At 42.5% G+C, this 16,130-nt stretch overlaps 1 protein-coding gene across 1 annotated transcript; it reads right to left on the reverse strand.

Annotated features, from left to right (window-relative positions):
* Positions 1 to 5,545: 5,545 nt before the first annotated feature.
* On the reverse strand, positions 5,546 to 10,607 carry LOC132113999 (fructose-bisphosphate aldolase B-like). Its single transcript, XM_059522105.1, has 9 exons — positions 10,455 to 10,607; positions 7,765 to 7,877; positions 7,336 to 7,547; positions 7,108 to 7,162; positions 6,848 to 7,008; positions 6,597 to 6,680; positions 6,341 to 6,515; positions 6,055 to 6,254; positions 5,546 to 5,878 (listed from the first exon to the last, which is right to left on the reverse strand). Exons 2-9 carry the CDS (start codon positions 7,874 to 7,876, stop codon positions 5,783 to 5,785), a joined length of 1,095 nt encoding a protein of 364 aa, XP_059378088.1. The 5' UTR covers position 7,877; positions 10,455 to 10,607; the 3' UTR covers positions 5,546 to 5,782.
* Positions 10,608 to 16,130: the final 5,523 nt, after the last annotated feature.

Here is a 16,130-nt window from a genome sequence, read left to right on the forward strand (position 1 = left end):
AGGAGGGGCTGTCGCAAGGAGCACTAGTTTGGGTAACCAGGTCTGCATGGACCAATACGGCGCTACTAGCAAGACTTGCTCCTCGTCCTCCCAGTGTCTGTGCGAGAAGGCTCACTGGGGGAAGCGCATACTTGCGTAGCTCCCGCAGCCAGCTGTGTGCCAGTACGTCCGTGCCGAGAGTTCCCTCGGTCAGGGAGTAGAACAACTGTCAGTGAGAGGTCTCTGGAGAAACAAACAGGTCTACCTGAGCGGCTCCGAACCACCTCCAAATCAGCTGGACTGTCAGGGGATGGAGTCGCCATTCTCCCGAGAGCATTGCTCGAGACAGCTCGTCGGCTGTACGACTGAGCAGGCCTGGAATGTGAACGGCACGAAGTGACCTCAGAACCTTCTGACTACAAAGGAGGAGGTGGCGGGCGAGTTGCGACGAGAGCACAGACCATCTTGTCGGTTGATGTACGCAAAGGTTGCAGTGTTGTCCATTCGGACCAGCACATGCTCGCCTCATAAGAGACCTTTGAGACTGTTCAAGGCAAGGTGCGCTGCTAACAACTCTAGGCAACTGATGTGCCACTGCAGCTGCGGGCCCATCCAAACCCCTGAGACTGCATGCCCATTGTACGTGGCCCCCCAGCCGGTGGTGGAGGCATCCGTGTAAACCACAGCATGCCTGGAGATCTGCTCTAAGGGCATCCCTGCCTGGAGAAATGCAAGATCTGACCACGGAGTGAGGCTTTGGCGAAAGGCCGGTGTAACTTGGACCCGGTGAGTGCCGCGCTTCCACGGCCACCTCGGGACTCGGCCATAAAGCCAGCGCTGGAGCGGTCTTATATGTAATAGGCCGAGCGGTGTAAGTGCCGCCGCAGCGGCCATATGGCAACGTCCCAGAGGGTGGCAGCGCAGTCGAATCGTCATCCTACAGCTCTCCCTCCGATGCTGAGATCGACATCCGGTCGGGGGAAGTCCCACTGGATACCGCTGGTAAACTCATTGAAGAGGGACCAGCGCGTTCCGTAGGTTGCTCGACTGGATCGGAGGTGCAAGAGGAGTGATGGTCCCCAGAGGGTTGTTTCCCTTTGGGGTTTGCCACCACTGTGACCCTCAAACCATCCACGCTACTGCCGGAAGTGGTTCTCGTCTGTCGGCCGCCAGAACGAGCCTCGCGGCCGAGGCAATGGTACTCCGCCCCCCTGAAGGTAGTGGAGACTGGTTCGCAGCTCTGAGATGGTCATATTCCCGCAGTGAGAACATGACTCATCCACGAAAGCCACCTCAGCGTGCTCGACGCCCAGACACGTGAGACAGCGATTGTGACCATAACCTGATGCCAGGTAACGACCGCACCCAGAAATGCACGGGTGAAACGGCATCCTTATAAGGACGATCCGTCGTCTTTACAAAGATGCACCCATGAAGCTCTTTTAGAGAAATTTGCTCTTTAGGAAATGCTCTTTTAGTTCTGAGGCGCACAGGGATATTGGCCGCTTGCAACACGACAGGGGTAGTGCAGTCTGAAGTGTGCAATCCACTCGACACAGGAACGACAGCCGCTGAAGCGCCATCTCGCCAACACACGAAGCTTCCGAGAGCGTGCTGAACTCGTAGTTCACAGCAGACACAGTTGAGCAGAGCGATACTAACGCTCGGCTTCGAAGCGTAAAGCATTGCACCTGCTGCCTTCTAATACTCACGCAGTGATCAGCGGCAGCTGGATGCAATAATTGCATGCCAATGTGCATTGGCTCATTTAGTTTACACTCAAAGTAGATTGGTCTATCGAAGCGATATCCCATATTCGTCGGTCACCGACGTGGCATCGAGAGTGACCGACTGAAAGGGAACTTGTATATTATATTCATTCATTACACACAGACTGATATATTTCAAATGTTTATTTCTTTTAATTTTTGATGATTATAACTGACAACTAAGGAAAATCCCAAATTCAGTATCTCAGAAAATATGAATATTACTTAAGACCAATACAAAGAAAGGACTTTTAGAAATCTTGGCCAACTGAAAAGTATGGGCATGTACAGCACTCAATACATAGTTGGGGCTCCTTTTGCCTGAATCACTGCAGCAATGTGGCGTGGCATGGAGTCGATCAGTCTGTGGCACTGCTCAGGTGTTATGAGAGCCCAGGTTGCTCTGATAGTGGTCTACAGCTCTTCTGCATTGTTGGGTCTGGCATATCGCATCTTCCTCGTCACAATACCCCATAGATTTTCTATGGGGTTAAGGTCAGGCGAGTTTGCTGGCCAATTAAGAACAGGGATACCATGGTCCTTAAACCAGGTACTGGAAGCTTTGGCACTGTGTGCTGGGGCCAAGTCCTGTTAGAAAATAAAATTTGCATCTCCATAAAGTTGGTCAGCAGCAGGATGCATGAAGTGCTCTAAAACTTCCCGGTATACGGCTGTGTTGACCTTGGACCTCAGAAAACACAGTGGACCAACACCAGCAGATGACATGGCACCGCAAACCATAAATGACTGTGGAAACTTTACACTGGACCTCAAGCAATGAGGATTGTGTGCCTCTCCTCTCTTCCTCCAGACTCTGGGACCCTGATTTTCAAAGTAAATGCAAAATTTACTTTCATCAGAGAACATAACTTTGGACCACTCAGCAGCAGTCCAGTCCTTTTTGACTGAGAGAGACGCTTCTGACGCTGTCTGTTGTTCAAGAGTGGTTTGACACAAGGAATACGACAGCTGAAACACATGTCTTGCGTGCGTTTGTGCGTAGTAGTTCTTGAAGCACTGACTCCAGCTGCAGTACACCCTTTGTGAATCTCTGTGAAATGCAAATTTTTGAATGGCTTTTGTTTCACAATCCTCTCCATTGTGCGGTTATCCTTATTGCTTGTACACCTTTTCTCTACCACATCTTTTCCTTCCCTTCACCTCTTTATTAATGTGCTTGGACACAGAGCTCTGTGAACAGCCAGCCTCTTTTGCGATGACCTCTTTTGCCATCTTTGTGCAAGGTGTCAATGGTCGTCTTTTGGACAACTGTCAAGTCAGCAGTCTTCCCCATGATTGTGTAGCCTACAGAACTAGACTGAGAGACCATTTAAAGGCCTTTGCAGGTGATTTGAGTTAATTAGCTGATTAGAGTGTGGCACCAGGTGTCTTCAATATTGGACATTTTCACAATATTCTAATTTTCTGAGATACTGAATTTGGGATTTTCCTTAGTTGTCAGTTATAATCATCAAAATTTAAATAAATAAACATTTGAAATATATCAGTCTGTGTGTAATGAATGAATATAATATACAAGTTTCACTTTTTGAATGGACTTAGTGAAATAAATCAACTTTCTTATATATATATATATATATACACACATTTACATTTTTTCACCATTGCATTACATAAGCCAGGCACTTTGACATAATCAAGATTTTGATACTGGAAGGAGCCACAGTGAGTCTAAATCCTGTGCGAACTGGCATGGAACTCAAGTCAGTCTTTCAAACTATAAATGAACTTGTCAGCCTGTTGTGGACATTTGCATTCAGCTGTCCTCTCTTATTTAGGGCAGTTCAGACTAAAGACTGTCAACTTTTGCATGCATGGTACTTAGCAGGTGCAAACATGAACCTAGGTGATTATAATGGACAGACCGCTTTACACGCAGCAGTGGAGAAGAGGGACAAGAACTTGTTGTCCAAACTTCTTGAATATGGTGCCACCCCAGAGGTATAAGTTGACTTTTCTTAACATTGCTTATTATGAAAACATATTTTGCTTTTTACTGTTCTGGGATGCGTTTCCCAAAAGCATTGTTAACCAACTATTGAACTCTGTTGATAACAAAGTGACCATAGTTGCTTTTGGGAAAAGCACCCCTGATTAATTGCACTAACACGCTGAATGTCTAATAAGCAATAACTTGCAACCTGTAGCATGTATGATACAGGTGCATCTCAAAAAATTTGAATATCATGGAAAAGTTCTTTATTTTTTGTAATTTAATAAATAAAAGTTTTTTGTTCTAGTTCTGATGATTACCACTTACAGCTTAAGAAAATAAAAAACATTCAGTATCTCAGAAAATTATAATATTCCATTTTGAGCTTGATGAGTTTGATTAATTTTGAGTATAAATACTGGGTACCTCTTGGGCTAGTTTAGAACATGCAACCACAATTATGGGAAAGACTACTGACTTGTCAGTTGTCCTGAAGACAATAATCAACACCTTCCACAAGGAGGTTAAGTCACAGAAGTTCATTGCTGAAAGGGCTGGCTGTTCACAGAGTGCTGTATCAATATATATTCAAAAAAGTGTGGTAGGAAAAGGTGCACAAGCAACAGGGATCACCACAGCCTTGAGAAGATTGTCAGGAAAAGCAGATTCAGGAACTTGGCAGAGCTTCACAAGGAGTGGACTGAAACCGGAGTCAGCACATAAAGAGTCACCAAACTCAGACGTCTTCAGGAAAAGAGCTACAGCTGTCACATTCCTAGAACCAAGACACTCCTGAACCAGAAATAACTTCAGAAGCATTTCACCTGGTGTGAGGAGAAAAAGAACTGGACTGTTGCTCAGTGCTCAAAACTCCTCTTTTCAGATGAAAGTAAATTTAGCATTTCATTTGGAAATCAAGGTCTGAAGTCTGTAGGAAAACTGGACAGACTCAGAATCCAAAGTCCAGTGTGAAGTTTCTGAAGTCAGTGATGATTTGGGGTGCCGTGGCATCTGCTGGTGTTGCTCCATTGTGTTTTATCAAGTCCAAAGTCAATGCAGCTATCTACCAGGAGATTTTGGAGCACTTTATGCTTCCATCTGCTGACAAGCTTTATGGAGATGCTGATTTAATTTTGCAGCAGGATTTTAGCACCAGCCCAACGTGGTTTCATCACCATGATATTTCTGTGCTTGATTGGCCAGCCAACTCACCTGACATGAACCTCACAGAGAATCTATGAGGTATTATGAAGAGGAAGATGAGTAACATCTGACAAACAATATAGAGATGACAAACAATACACCTTCTTTTGAGATCTTGAACATTTCTGTTTCATAGCGAAATCTTTTTTTTTTTTGATTGATCTTTGAGAAAATATTCTATTTTCTTGAGATACTGAATTTGTAATTTTCCTAAGCTTTAAGTCATAACCATCAGAATTAAAAAAAAATTAAATAAATAAACTTTGTGTGCAATGAATCTAGAATACAAGAAAGTTTGCTTTTTTTGGAGTAATATTCTAATTTTGTGAGATGCACCTGTATGTCTTTTCTCTATCAGAATAGGAATATGTGGGGAAGGACAGCAGCAGATGAAGCAAAAAAGAAAAACCTGCATGACATTTCTGTGCTCTTCCACCAGTCTTCCTCTTTGTAACTCACCCCTTCAGCTCTTTTGCTGTGTAGAAAGTCAGACTGACCAGCTGATATCAGACACTAAAGCATATTACTTTCGAGTTTTATACTTTGAAAAGTTAATTCTTAGTAAAGAGAAGCGCTACAAAATTGTTGACAAAACTCAACTCTACCCCTAACGTTTACACAAGGAATGAACTCAAAGAAGTGGGCATTTTATCATATATTTCAAAATGAAAAGCATACAATTATTCACATGCATGAAAACTGAAATTAATTTTGGTTAGCATGTTAACTGTTACTCTAGTTGAGCCATTTTTTGTTGGAACTGTATGAACATTAATTTGTACTTATTAACGTGTACATATGAACATGTCATCTTGAATATCCTTTGTATGTAAATTTTGTACTGTCCAGAACAAGTTGCTGTCGTTTGTTGTTGATCTTAGTAGACATAGCTGGCAGTAAACAGGGACTGTGTAGATGTTTGGTCAGCCCGACCTGAGGGTTTGTATTCACCTTTTGATGCAAGACTATTGATCTGAAGAAAAAAAAAATATATATCAATATATGTAGCTTTGATTTAAATATGGTATGCCAATAAACGGACAGTATAACAAAGCACAATATCATTAGAAATTTTGAAAAGTTCCACTATAGTTGTGATGACTGCACGCATGCAGTATTTTAAGTTTAAATCATATTTTCATTGATTACCTTGGCACGTGTGACAAAGGCATCTTGTGCAGCCTTCTTGTTTGCTGCTTGTCCCTTCCATGCAGCAAGTGCCGAGGCCTGCAGAGCACGGCCATAAGAGAAGCTCAGCTTCCAGGGTCTGTGCAGAGGAAGCTGGTTCATGGCGTTCAGATTCACAGAGGCCTCCTCCTCACTTTGACCACCAGAGAGGAAGCAGATGCCTGAGAATCAGAAGAGAGATGTTGAACGTTTGAAGAGCATTTAAATGGACACCATCCTCTAAAGGAACAGTGCAGGACTGTCTTACCCGGGACAGCAGCAGGCACTGTGCGTCTGAGCGCAGTAACTGTTGCCATGGCAACCTCCTGAGGGGTGTACTTCTTGGTACAGGAGTGTCCAGCGGTGACCATGTTTGGCTTGAGCAGAGTTCCCTCCAGATACACATGGTGGTCAGAGAGAGCCTTGTACACAGCCGCCAGGACCTTTGGATGCAATTTGATTGGAATTATTTTTGACTGATAATTTGGCTTTGCTCAGCTTGTTAATCTGGGAGGAAGTTTAACCTTCTCAGTGGCATACTGGCACCGTTGCAGATCATGGTCTCCGTCTGGGAGGATCTCAGGCTCTACAATAGGCACTAGGCCATTCTACAGGAACGAGGACAAGTTAATGAGAAAAAAAGGATCTTATAGACCATTTGTAAAGAATCTTAAACAAATTACTGACATTCTATTAATTGTTTAGAGTTGTGTGAATGGCTGCTTATGAATAATTAATTGGATTCCATGAACTAAGCACATCATTTTAGACATACCTGTTGGCAAATGCTGGCATATCTGGCAAGAACATTGGCGTTTTCAGCAATTGAGAGAGCAGAGGGGCAGCTGTCAGAGATCTTAAGCACACAACGCCATTTGGCAAAGTCACATCCATCCTTCTTATACTGGGCACAGCGTTCAGACAGACCGTCCAGTCCTGAGTGAAACGGATCAAACAAAAATAGCTTCCTTTAAAATGGATACAAATCAGGATAGATTACTGTCATGTTAAATATGTATTTAAGTAAAATTGTACCCTGAGTGGTTGTCTCTCCATCGGTACCAGCCAGTCCTGCTGTGCCTTTGTCCACCTTTAGGTATAAAAGCACAATTAATACTTTTATTTATAACATTGCATTCCAAAACAAATGAGATGACCTAGTGTATGTACACAGAAAAGGAGAGAGAAGACTTCTTCTAGTCCTTTGGTCTTCTAGTTCTATAGCAAGCATAGAAATGCATAAACAGTGTGCCGAAATCTCACCTTAATACCAACTACGACGCCCTTGTCCTTGATGACTTTTGGAAACAGAACTCCCTGGTGTGATTTCTGGTACAGTGTTTCATGGAAAAAGATGACACCACCAATATATTCAGAGACTGAATTGTCTACAGAGAATAAGATGTCACGAAAGCTGCGGCGGTTCTCTTCAGTGTTCTCCACATTTATCTTCTGAAAACGCTTTGCCATGGTGCCTAGAGTATGAAACACACATAACATCTGGAATGCAAGTTTACCATGACATCTTCAAAAATACAATTAATTATTACTACAACCATAAAGCTGATAGAGGAAATGCAATGAAAACTATTATTGTACCTATTCAGCAACATATTACATATTATGTATTCTATCATAATATATAATATATAGCTGTTACTTTATCCCATGCAAAACATCAAACATTCTTACCTGTGGACTCATCTGCAGCCAGAATGCCTTTTCCAGTAGCCACAATGCGCTGGGCAATTGTGGAAAGCTCCTTCTTCTGCTCCGTAGAGAGAGCTGGAAACTGATGTGTCATGCTGGGAAAAGAGCAAAAGTAATACCACATTTACAGAACTTCTATTATTCAGATCACTGGGTCCATTCACTGCTGTCTGTAAATATTTGGCCAAACTGCTGAACTTTAGTCCAGAGCAGTGTTGCAGACTTTGCCCGATAATTTTGACCTCTTTATGATATACGATCAATAATGAAAAAAATTGCATAATGTACTATAATTTCGGAATTTCAGAACAGTGGCGGCTCCTGCCAATTCTCTCGGGGGAAATATTTGCATGATTAATGAGGATAAGTCACCGATTCAATTGATGAATTAAAGACTAGTTAAAGATGTAAAGGAAACTGAACTATTATCCTATAAAAATAAAAAATAAACTTACTCTAACAATCAATCTCTTATCTTATCAATCTCCTTATTTTTCATTTCAATATGCGTATTAACACAATTTGGCAGCAAATGAAGACTGAAGCCAGGGTGTGCTTTTCCAAAAAAACATTTGACTTCAAAATAAAAAATAACTGAAGTCACATAAATCACTATTTACACAACTCATTACACTGCTCATTTACACTAGGCAACTTATATTATTACACAGCTCATTTGTATTACAGTGCGAGCCCATTCCCGGGATTCACTGATGTTTCATTTCTAAAAAAAAATGATCTTTGAATGGAAGTCATTAATGAGAGCATCAGGGCGATTCTGACTGAAATCAACCCAAAAGGGGCGGTACTACACCAAATGCGACTCGACACTGATTGGACTATTTTAGTAACACTCTGTGAATGTGAAACGCAATCACCCTAATGGAGAAACCGCACCTGTTTCACCCAAAGTGTTTTTCCCAAAGTCAACCTTATCAAAAAAAAAAAAAAGTCACGAAATCGGCTCATTCCACACACTAAATGGGGTTATTCAACATCTGGCAACACGCTGGAATCCTGATGACAACGACTCGGAGGTGGAGTCTTGACTTTCTGTATAACACGTAATGTCATGCAATTTGTCAAAATGTGGATGAATTAATCAAAAGAAGGTCATTAGCCTACACTTAAATCAAATCGTGATATTGACTATCTGTAAATATTAAGCCGCAAAAATGCTATTTAAATATATTTAATGTATATATATATAAATATATATATATATATATATATATATAATGCATATAATATTATATAATATGTTTATATTATATGAGTTTTTTAACATAACACCAGAAATATATAGTTTCTGCCAGAAATATAACCACTATTGTTCAGTACAATGTAGCTACATAAAACTACTACTACTAAAATTATTCAAACTTTATTTATAAGGAATAATCACACAACATTTCTTCCATGTTTTATTTTTTATTGCAAATCCCCCTTGTTTGCAAAAAAAAAAAAAAAAAAAAAATGTGTTTAATGTTCAGAAATGTTCAAAAGATAAATTAAAGTGTTATATGCTATCATTCCATAAACAGAAAAATTACACAATGAAGAATTTCGAAAGAAAAAAAAATTGTAAAAAAAATAAAATAAGGAATATTAACTAATTGCAGTGATCTGTGGTTATCTGATTATCTGGTTAGGATATGGATCAAAGGAGACAGGTACCCGGGAGCCCATGAAACAGACACAAGTGGTCAGTTTAGTTATGTGATGAAAGCAGGAGTGAAATGTTGAGCAATAAGAAAATGTCGCAAGAGCTAAAATATCCTAATATGGTAGTGGTCTTGTTACCATTGAGTAATGTCTGTCAAAAATATAGCAAGTGCAGCAAAGCACAGCAGACACAGGATGTAGTTTTTATGCATTAAAATAATTAGACATGCTATAACACAGAATTTGGTAACAATAAACAAGTCGAGAAAAAAAACATTTCATAAGACAGTAAACGTCATTTTTGTTATACTTTTTAATAGGTTGAGGTTGAATTATCTATGTTTCATGATTTAAATTAATTAGACATGCTTTTGATCAATACTATTTATTTTAACCATTTTAAAAGGAGTCTAATAAATAAATTAATAAATAGTATTATTAGTAATAAGGGGGTCTCGGAATCCAGTAAAATGAAAGCGAATTTGGGGTGGGCGGGGGGATTTACATTTCCAATCTGGCAACTCTGGTCCAGATAAACACACTGGCTCCTCCCACTGAACAAAGTTCAGTCGTCTGCAAGAGCAGAGCATTTTGCAGTCTTCCTTGCTTTTATGTGCAAAGAAAAAGTCCAAAACGTTTCAAACATTCGTGCAATACCTACTTTTTCGCAGACTTTTGCCTACGTATAAAAAACTGCAAATGCAAAGCCTACATTCGTCCCGTAGATAATTAGCAAACTGTACAATTTTACCAGCATACAACCAAGACAGTTCTAAACTTTCAAATAACTATTTGGAATATTCTTACTGATTTATGACTTGCATTAAAGAGCAGAACCTGAATATTTAACGTTATCATTGCACTGACACATCTGCAGCGTGAGCATTCGATTATATAAATTAAATATCAATACTAATTTGGTAAATGCCATGATAATGACACGCACACACACACACACACACACACACACACACACAAATAATTAAAACTTAAAAAGCCATGCTTACTTGATTGGATTAGGCGAGCAGTATGTATAAACTAGGCAACAGATCTCTCGATGACGCCGATGGGTTTTAGTGAATCTGGACCGAGCGATCCGAACAAGTCTCTATTTATTCGAGAACAGAGGCAGGTCAAAAGTGATGCAAACGGGCGTGCTCGACCTCCAAGAACACCATTGGTGTGCGGGAATATGTGCGTATGTGGAATTTGGAAGAGGAGTTTTAACCCCCTGACCTTAGTGTAACATATTTAAAATGATTTTACAAAACCTTCATAAAACAACGAATCAAGTGTGAAGCACAGGGCTGGAAACGTGGGATCTGAGTCAACAGAGTTGATTTTCAGGTTTCTTCAGTTCTTCCGTTTCTGCATTCATAATCATACACAAGTATATAGCTCTGCAACCTTTCTGTGAAAGCCACACTGTTGTATATTCTGGCACAAAAGGTTATGTCGCACTGCAATATGATTTTGCATACAATGCATGTACTTTATATTGAATGCGAAAGAAGACACAGTGACAATAATTCTCTTTATGTATATATATATATATATATATATATATATATATATATATATATATATATATATATATAATAACAAAAAAAGCTATTCTGGATCCTGACGAAAGCGCTATGACATCATACAAGGCCAGCAGTTGTGTGAGGTTTACACAGTGTTCTATTAACTGTGTTTAGACGTGCAGAGGTACCTGCAGTGGGGAATATTGATGAAATCATTCATTTGATGCTTTTAAACTATAAAATGCATGCTCTTCTTCTTCTTCTTTTTTTTTTTTTGAATTTCACAATTTAATTAAACAAATCTGTATGATATTGTGCGACATAATAACTTTTGCGCCAGAATATAGAACAGTGTGGCTTTTAAAGAAAGGTTGCAGAGTATATTTACTTGTGTATGATTATATTTTGGATGAAAACAGGAGGCTTGAGTCAAGTCACCTTTATTTATATAGCGCTTTAAACAAAATACATTGCATCAAAGCAACTGAACAACATTCATTAGGAAAACAGTGTGTCAATAATGCAAAATAACAGTTAAAGGCAGTTCATCATTGAATTCAGTGATGTTCAGTTAAATAGTGTCTGTACATTCATTTGCAATCAAGTCAACGATATCGCTGTAGATGAAGTGACCCCAACTAAGCAAGCCAGAGGTGACAGCGGCAAGGAACCGAAACTCCATCGATGACAGAATGGAGAAAAAAACCTTGGGAGAAACCAGGCTCAGTTGGGGGGCCAGTTCTCCAAGCAAGGCTAACACAGAAGAGTGTACGCTGCCTGTGTACTCCTTAGATTCATCAAAATGGCGCTACGCTGATGTGGAGAGACACAGAGGAGACAAATTTTTGAATAAAGTCATTTATTTGTTTTATTTGTGTACAAAAAGTATTCTTGTCACTTCATAATGTTACGATTGATGGCAGATGGACTATTCTGACGATGTCTTTCATCCTTTTCTAGACCTTGACAGTGTAAGTTGGCAGTCTATGGGACAGTCACAAGCCTCCCGGTTTTCATCCAAAATATCTTAAATTGTGTTCCGAGGACGAACGAAGCTTTTACAGATTTGGAACGACATGCGGGTAAGTGATTAATGACAAAATAGTCATTTTGGGGGGGAATATCGCTTTAACAAACTTGTCTAATTTGCATTGACATCGGTCACAAACAAGTGCTGGTGGGGGAGAATTATATCAACAGCAGTTGATGAAATCATTTTGGCAGACAGACTAGACGTGGGTTTGAGCAGTCAGGCCATTGATAAACTTCCTGCATGATGAATACAAAGACGTGCACTGATGCACAGACACTTTGAAGTAAGAGATCAAAAGTCGAGGGATTTCACAACATGAACTCTGTATTCAAAGGCAAGAGTACCAAATGCACGCTCAAGGACAGAGTCCAAAAAGTAGTTTGTGCACAGAGCGTGACATTTAATTGCTTTAATAAGTCTTTGAGTCCAAATACACACACACACAAACATACACACACACACACACACACACACACACACACACATAGAGGTTGGACAAAATAATGTACAAATTTAAATAAATATTAAAATAATGTAAACACACAGTAAATAGCTTTTAAATTCCACTACTTGAATATTGTGTATAAGAACATCTGCCAGTTGCTTCAGAGAAGCAGGTTTAATTGTAAAGACAACACCAACATTTGGGCTGTAAAGATTACAGATGCTCCTGCTAAACAGGCCAATTTGTTTTTAAAAATGATCGTTTTGGAAGTCGAACAAGTCGCCCATTACACCAAATGCTTGTATACACTGCTGAATACAACCTACACTTATAGTTCAAACTAGAGAAAATTTTTACTGTAGTTTAAATGTTATAATGGATAAAATATAAGAACAAGCAAATTATAACAGCATCATTACTTCAGTCTTAAAAAGAGCCCATTTGAATATATTTTGAAAACATAATTTACTCCTGTGATGCAAAGCTGCATTTTCAGCTTCATTGCTCGTGTCACATGATCCTTCAGAAATCATTCTAATATGCTGAATTGAAAATACTTAATGTTTAATATTTTGTGGAAACCCTGATATATATCAGGGGGGAAGTCGTGGCCTAGTGGTTAGAGAGTTTGACTCCTAGGGATTTTGATTCTATATATTTAGTTTATTAAATGTTTAGAAAAAAATACAGCCTTTTTTATTTAATCTGATCTATTTGTATGCCCCAGAATTAATGCAATAAAAAGAGCATACATGCAGAGATGTATTGCGAGGAGTTTTTAAAGCACTAGACCTGCAGTCAGTCCTTCCGCCATGCGGCGGCGCTGCAGTTCTCGCGTCTCCAGCAGCAGCAGCAGAAGAAGAGAAGAAGAAGAGAAGCAGTGCAACAACAAAACATTTTGCAATCAATAGAAATCACTTTGTGTTATTAATAATGCAGAGTGTTATTAATAATGCAGAGTGAGTTCCCTCTCGAGGCGGTAACTTAACATTACGTCAGCTAAGACGTGTATGGGAACTCCTCCCTTCTCCACTTTCGCTGAAATCTTATTGGCTAACGCCAGCGTGGGGCAGCTGGCCAATTGACGCGAAGCATGCAAATACTGACAGGTCAGCGGGCAGTATAAAATGCATGGGTGCGAAAATTACGTCAGAATCTCTTTCTTCACGCTAGAAGTCTTATTTAAGTCATCGTGGAAGTTGCAATAGAGGACTACTCACCCTGTTTTTTTCTCTCCGCATCCGATGGCTGCTAATGCTAGATTCGGACCTTCACCAGTTCCGTGTGATCTGCCTGGGAGCCTCACACGGACCACATGTGTGCCCACTGTACCAAGCTGCCAGTGCGCGCCCTCAGAGCCAGAGTGGCTCGGAAAACAGCGGGAATGAGGCCCACTGCCGCCAGCGAGCCGCTGGTGGGCCCTCCCCCGCCTGAAGACGAGTTTGACGTCGGCGTGGTGGACGATAGCTTCCGCCCCGCTAACTTCGTCCTCTTCAGAGCTGGCGAGGAAAACGACTCCATGTCGCTTTCAACGTCGGAAAAGGTTTGGGCCTCTCAGTGGAACGGCTCCGACCAAGAGGGCCCTGCAGACCTCCAGGAGGAGCTCGTCGGGGTCCTCGGAAAGGCCGTCACGGAGCTGGGACTCGTGGCTCCTCCAGTCGAGCTGCTGCCAGACGGCATTGAGGCATGCAAGAGCTCGTGGTGAAGTCGTGGGCTGAACCCCAATCGGCGCGCACCCAGAAAGCGCGTCAAGGCGATGAGCCACGTGATGCCCCGTTGCTTACTCCAGTCATCATCTGCAAGGTTCCACTCTTCTGCACCTCGTCAGGCTCTAAGACCAGCTAAAACAGCCCACCGTGGCACCCCACTCTGAACCGGACGCTCGTTTCGGCCGAAACCAGCAGTGGTAAGAGCCTGGGAGGAAACGTCAGGGTCAGTTGAGGACCCCGCGCCGCGAGAGAGCAAGCGTGTCATCCTTGGCCACCGAGCCGTCTCCCTGACTGACCGATAAAGTGAAAGAGTGAGTGCGCAGGAGGCCCCGCCCCCAAGCGGCATGTTCAAATGCATCATGTCTCCCATGTTCCTTCGGGCGACAATTGCTATGTGTGTTTAAATGCTGTTTGTGTGAGTTCCACAATAGAAGCATGTACACAATCAACAAAAGAGCTTTTTCTTTCTCTTACACTCAACACTGTGTCACTTGCCCTGTCTCATAGCAGTGCTGAGCCACAACCCATGACTATAATGGCCTCTAGTGGACATCTAGTGGAAACCCAGGGACACAACCCAGACACTGTGACAGAACCCCCCCTCTACGGAGCGGCTCCCAGACGCTCCACGACAGACACAAAACAGACCAGAAGGGAGGCGGACAGGTGGAGGCTAAGGGGGAGGGACGGAGGGCCAGACTCACTGAGGGGAACAGACAGAAACATAACAGAAACCAAGAAACACAAAACAGAAGTCCATGAAGGACATCGTGTGGCGCCCACCAGGGCGGAGCAGAAGACCACCACAGCCATGTGGTCAGGGCGGAAGCCCCCCAGGGTGGAGCAGAAGACCACCACAACCGTGTGGTCAGGACGGAAGCCCCCCAGGGCGGAGCGAAAGACCACCACGTCCTTGTGGTCAAAGCCAGAGTCCTCCAGGGCAGAGCGGAAGACCACCACAACCGTGTGGTCAGGGCGGAAGGCCCCCAGGGCGGGGCAGAAAACCACCACAGCCATGTGGTCAGGACCAGAGCCCCCCAAGGCGGAGCAGACCTCCGTGCGGCCGGACCAACGGGACGACTAAACTCTGGTAAACCCCTAGTGTCCCGACGAAACTCTGGTAATCCCCTGGTGTCCTTACTGGACTCCAGAAGATTGGTGCTGGCCTGACACTGCTCATGAAGATCATTGGTGACTTGTATTTGTACATGAAGATCATTGGTGACTTGTATTTGCTCATGAAGATCAATGGTGACTTGCCTTTGTTCATGAAGATCAGAGGTGACTTGCCTTTGTTCATGAAGATCACCGGTGACTTGACTCAATCCTTGAAAATCACCAGAGACTTGACTCAGTCCTTGAAAATCACCAGTTACTTGACTCAGTCCTTGAAAATCACCAGTGACTTGACTTGACTCTGAAAGGTCAACGACGACCAGCCTAGTCTCTGGAAAGTCCATGGTACCTAGCCCTGGCTCTGGAAGGACATCAGTGACTAGCCCTGACTCTGGAAGGTCAGCGGTGACTAGCCCTGACTCTGGAAGATCAGCGGTGACTAGCCCTGACTCTGGAAGATCATCAGTGTCTAGCCCTGGCTCTGGAAGGTTAGCAGTGACTAGCCCTGGCTCTGGAAGGTCAGCAGTGACTAGCCCTGGCTCTGGAAGGTCAGCAGTGACTAGCCCTGGCTCTGGAAGGTCAGCAGTGACTAGCCCTGACTCTAGAAGGTCAGCAGTGATTAGTCCTGACTCTGGAGGGACCGCAGTGACTAGCCCTGACTCTGGAAGGTCAGCGGTGACTAGCCCTGACTCTGAAGGGTCCACGAACACCTGACTCGACTCTGGAGAGTTCACTGGAACCTGACTCGACTCTGGAGAGTCCACTGGAACCTGACTCGACTCTGGAGAGTCCACTGGAACCTGACTCGACTCTGGAGAGTCCACTGAAACCTGACTCGACTCTGGAGAGTCCAC

This window comes from Carassius carassius, chromosome 33 (assembly GCF_963082965.1).
Source record: "Carassius carassius chromosome 33, fCarCar2.1, whole genome shotgun sequence".
NCBI lineage: Eukaryota > Metazoa > Chordata > Actinopteri > Cypriniformes > Cyprinidae > Carassius > Carassius carassius.

Excerpts from the sequence above, each read along its gene's own strand:
- LOC132113999 (XM_059522105.1), bottom strand. The coding sequence starts at position 7,876 with ATGACACATCAGTTTCCAGCTCTCTCTACGGAGCAGAAGAAGGAGCTT. Across the intron at positions 7,548-7,764 it reads GGCTGCAGATGAGTCCACAG|GCACCATGGCAAAGCGTTTT; the intron begins GTAAGAATGTTT and ends TTCATACTCTAG. Across the intron at positions 5,879-6,054 it reads CCTTTGTCACACGTGCCAAG|ATCAATAGTCTTGCATCAAA; the intron begins GTAATCAATGAA and ends TTTTTTCTTCAG.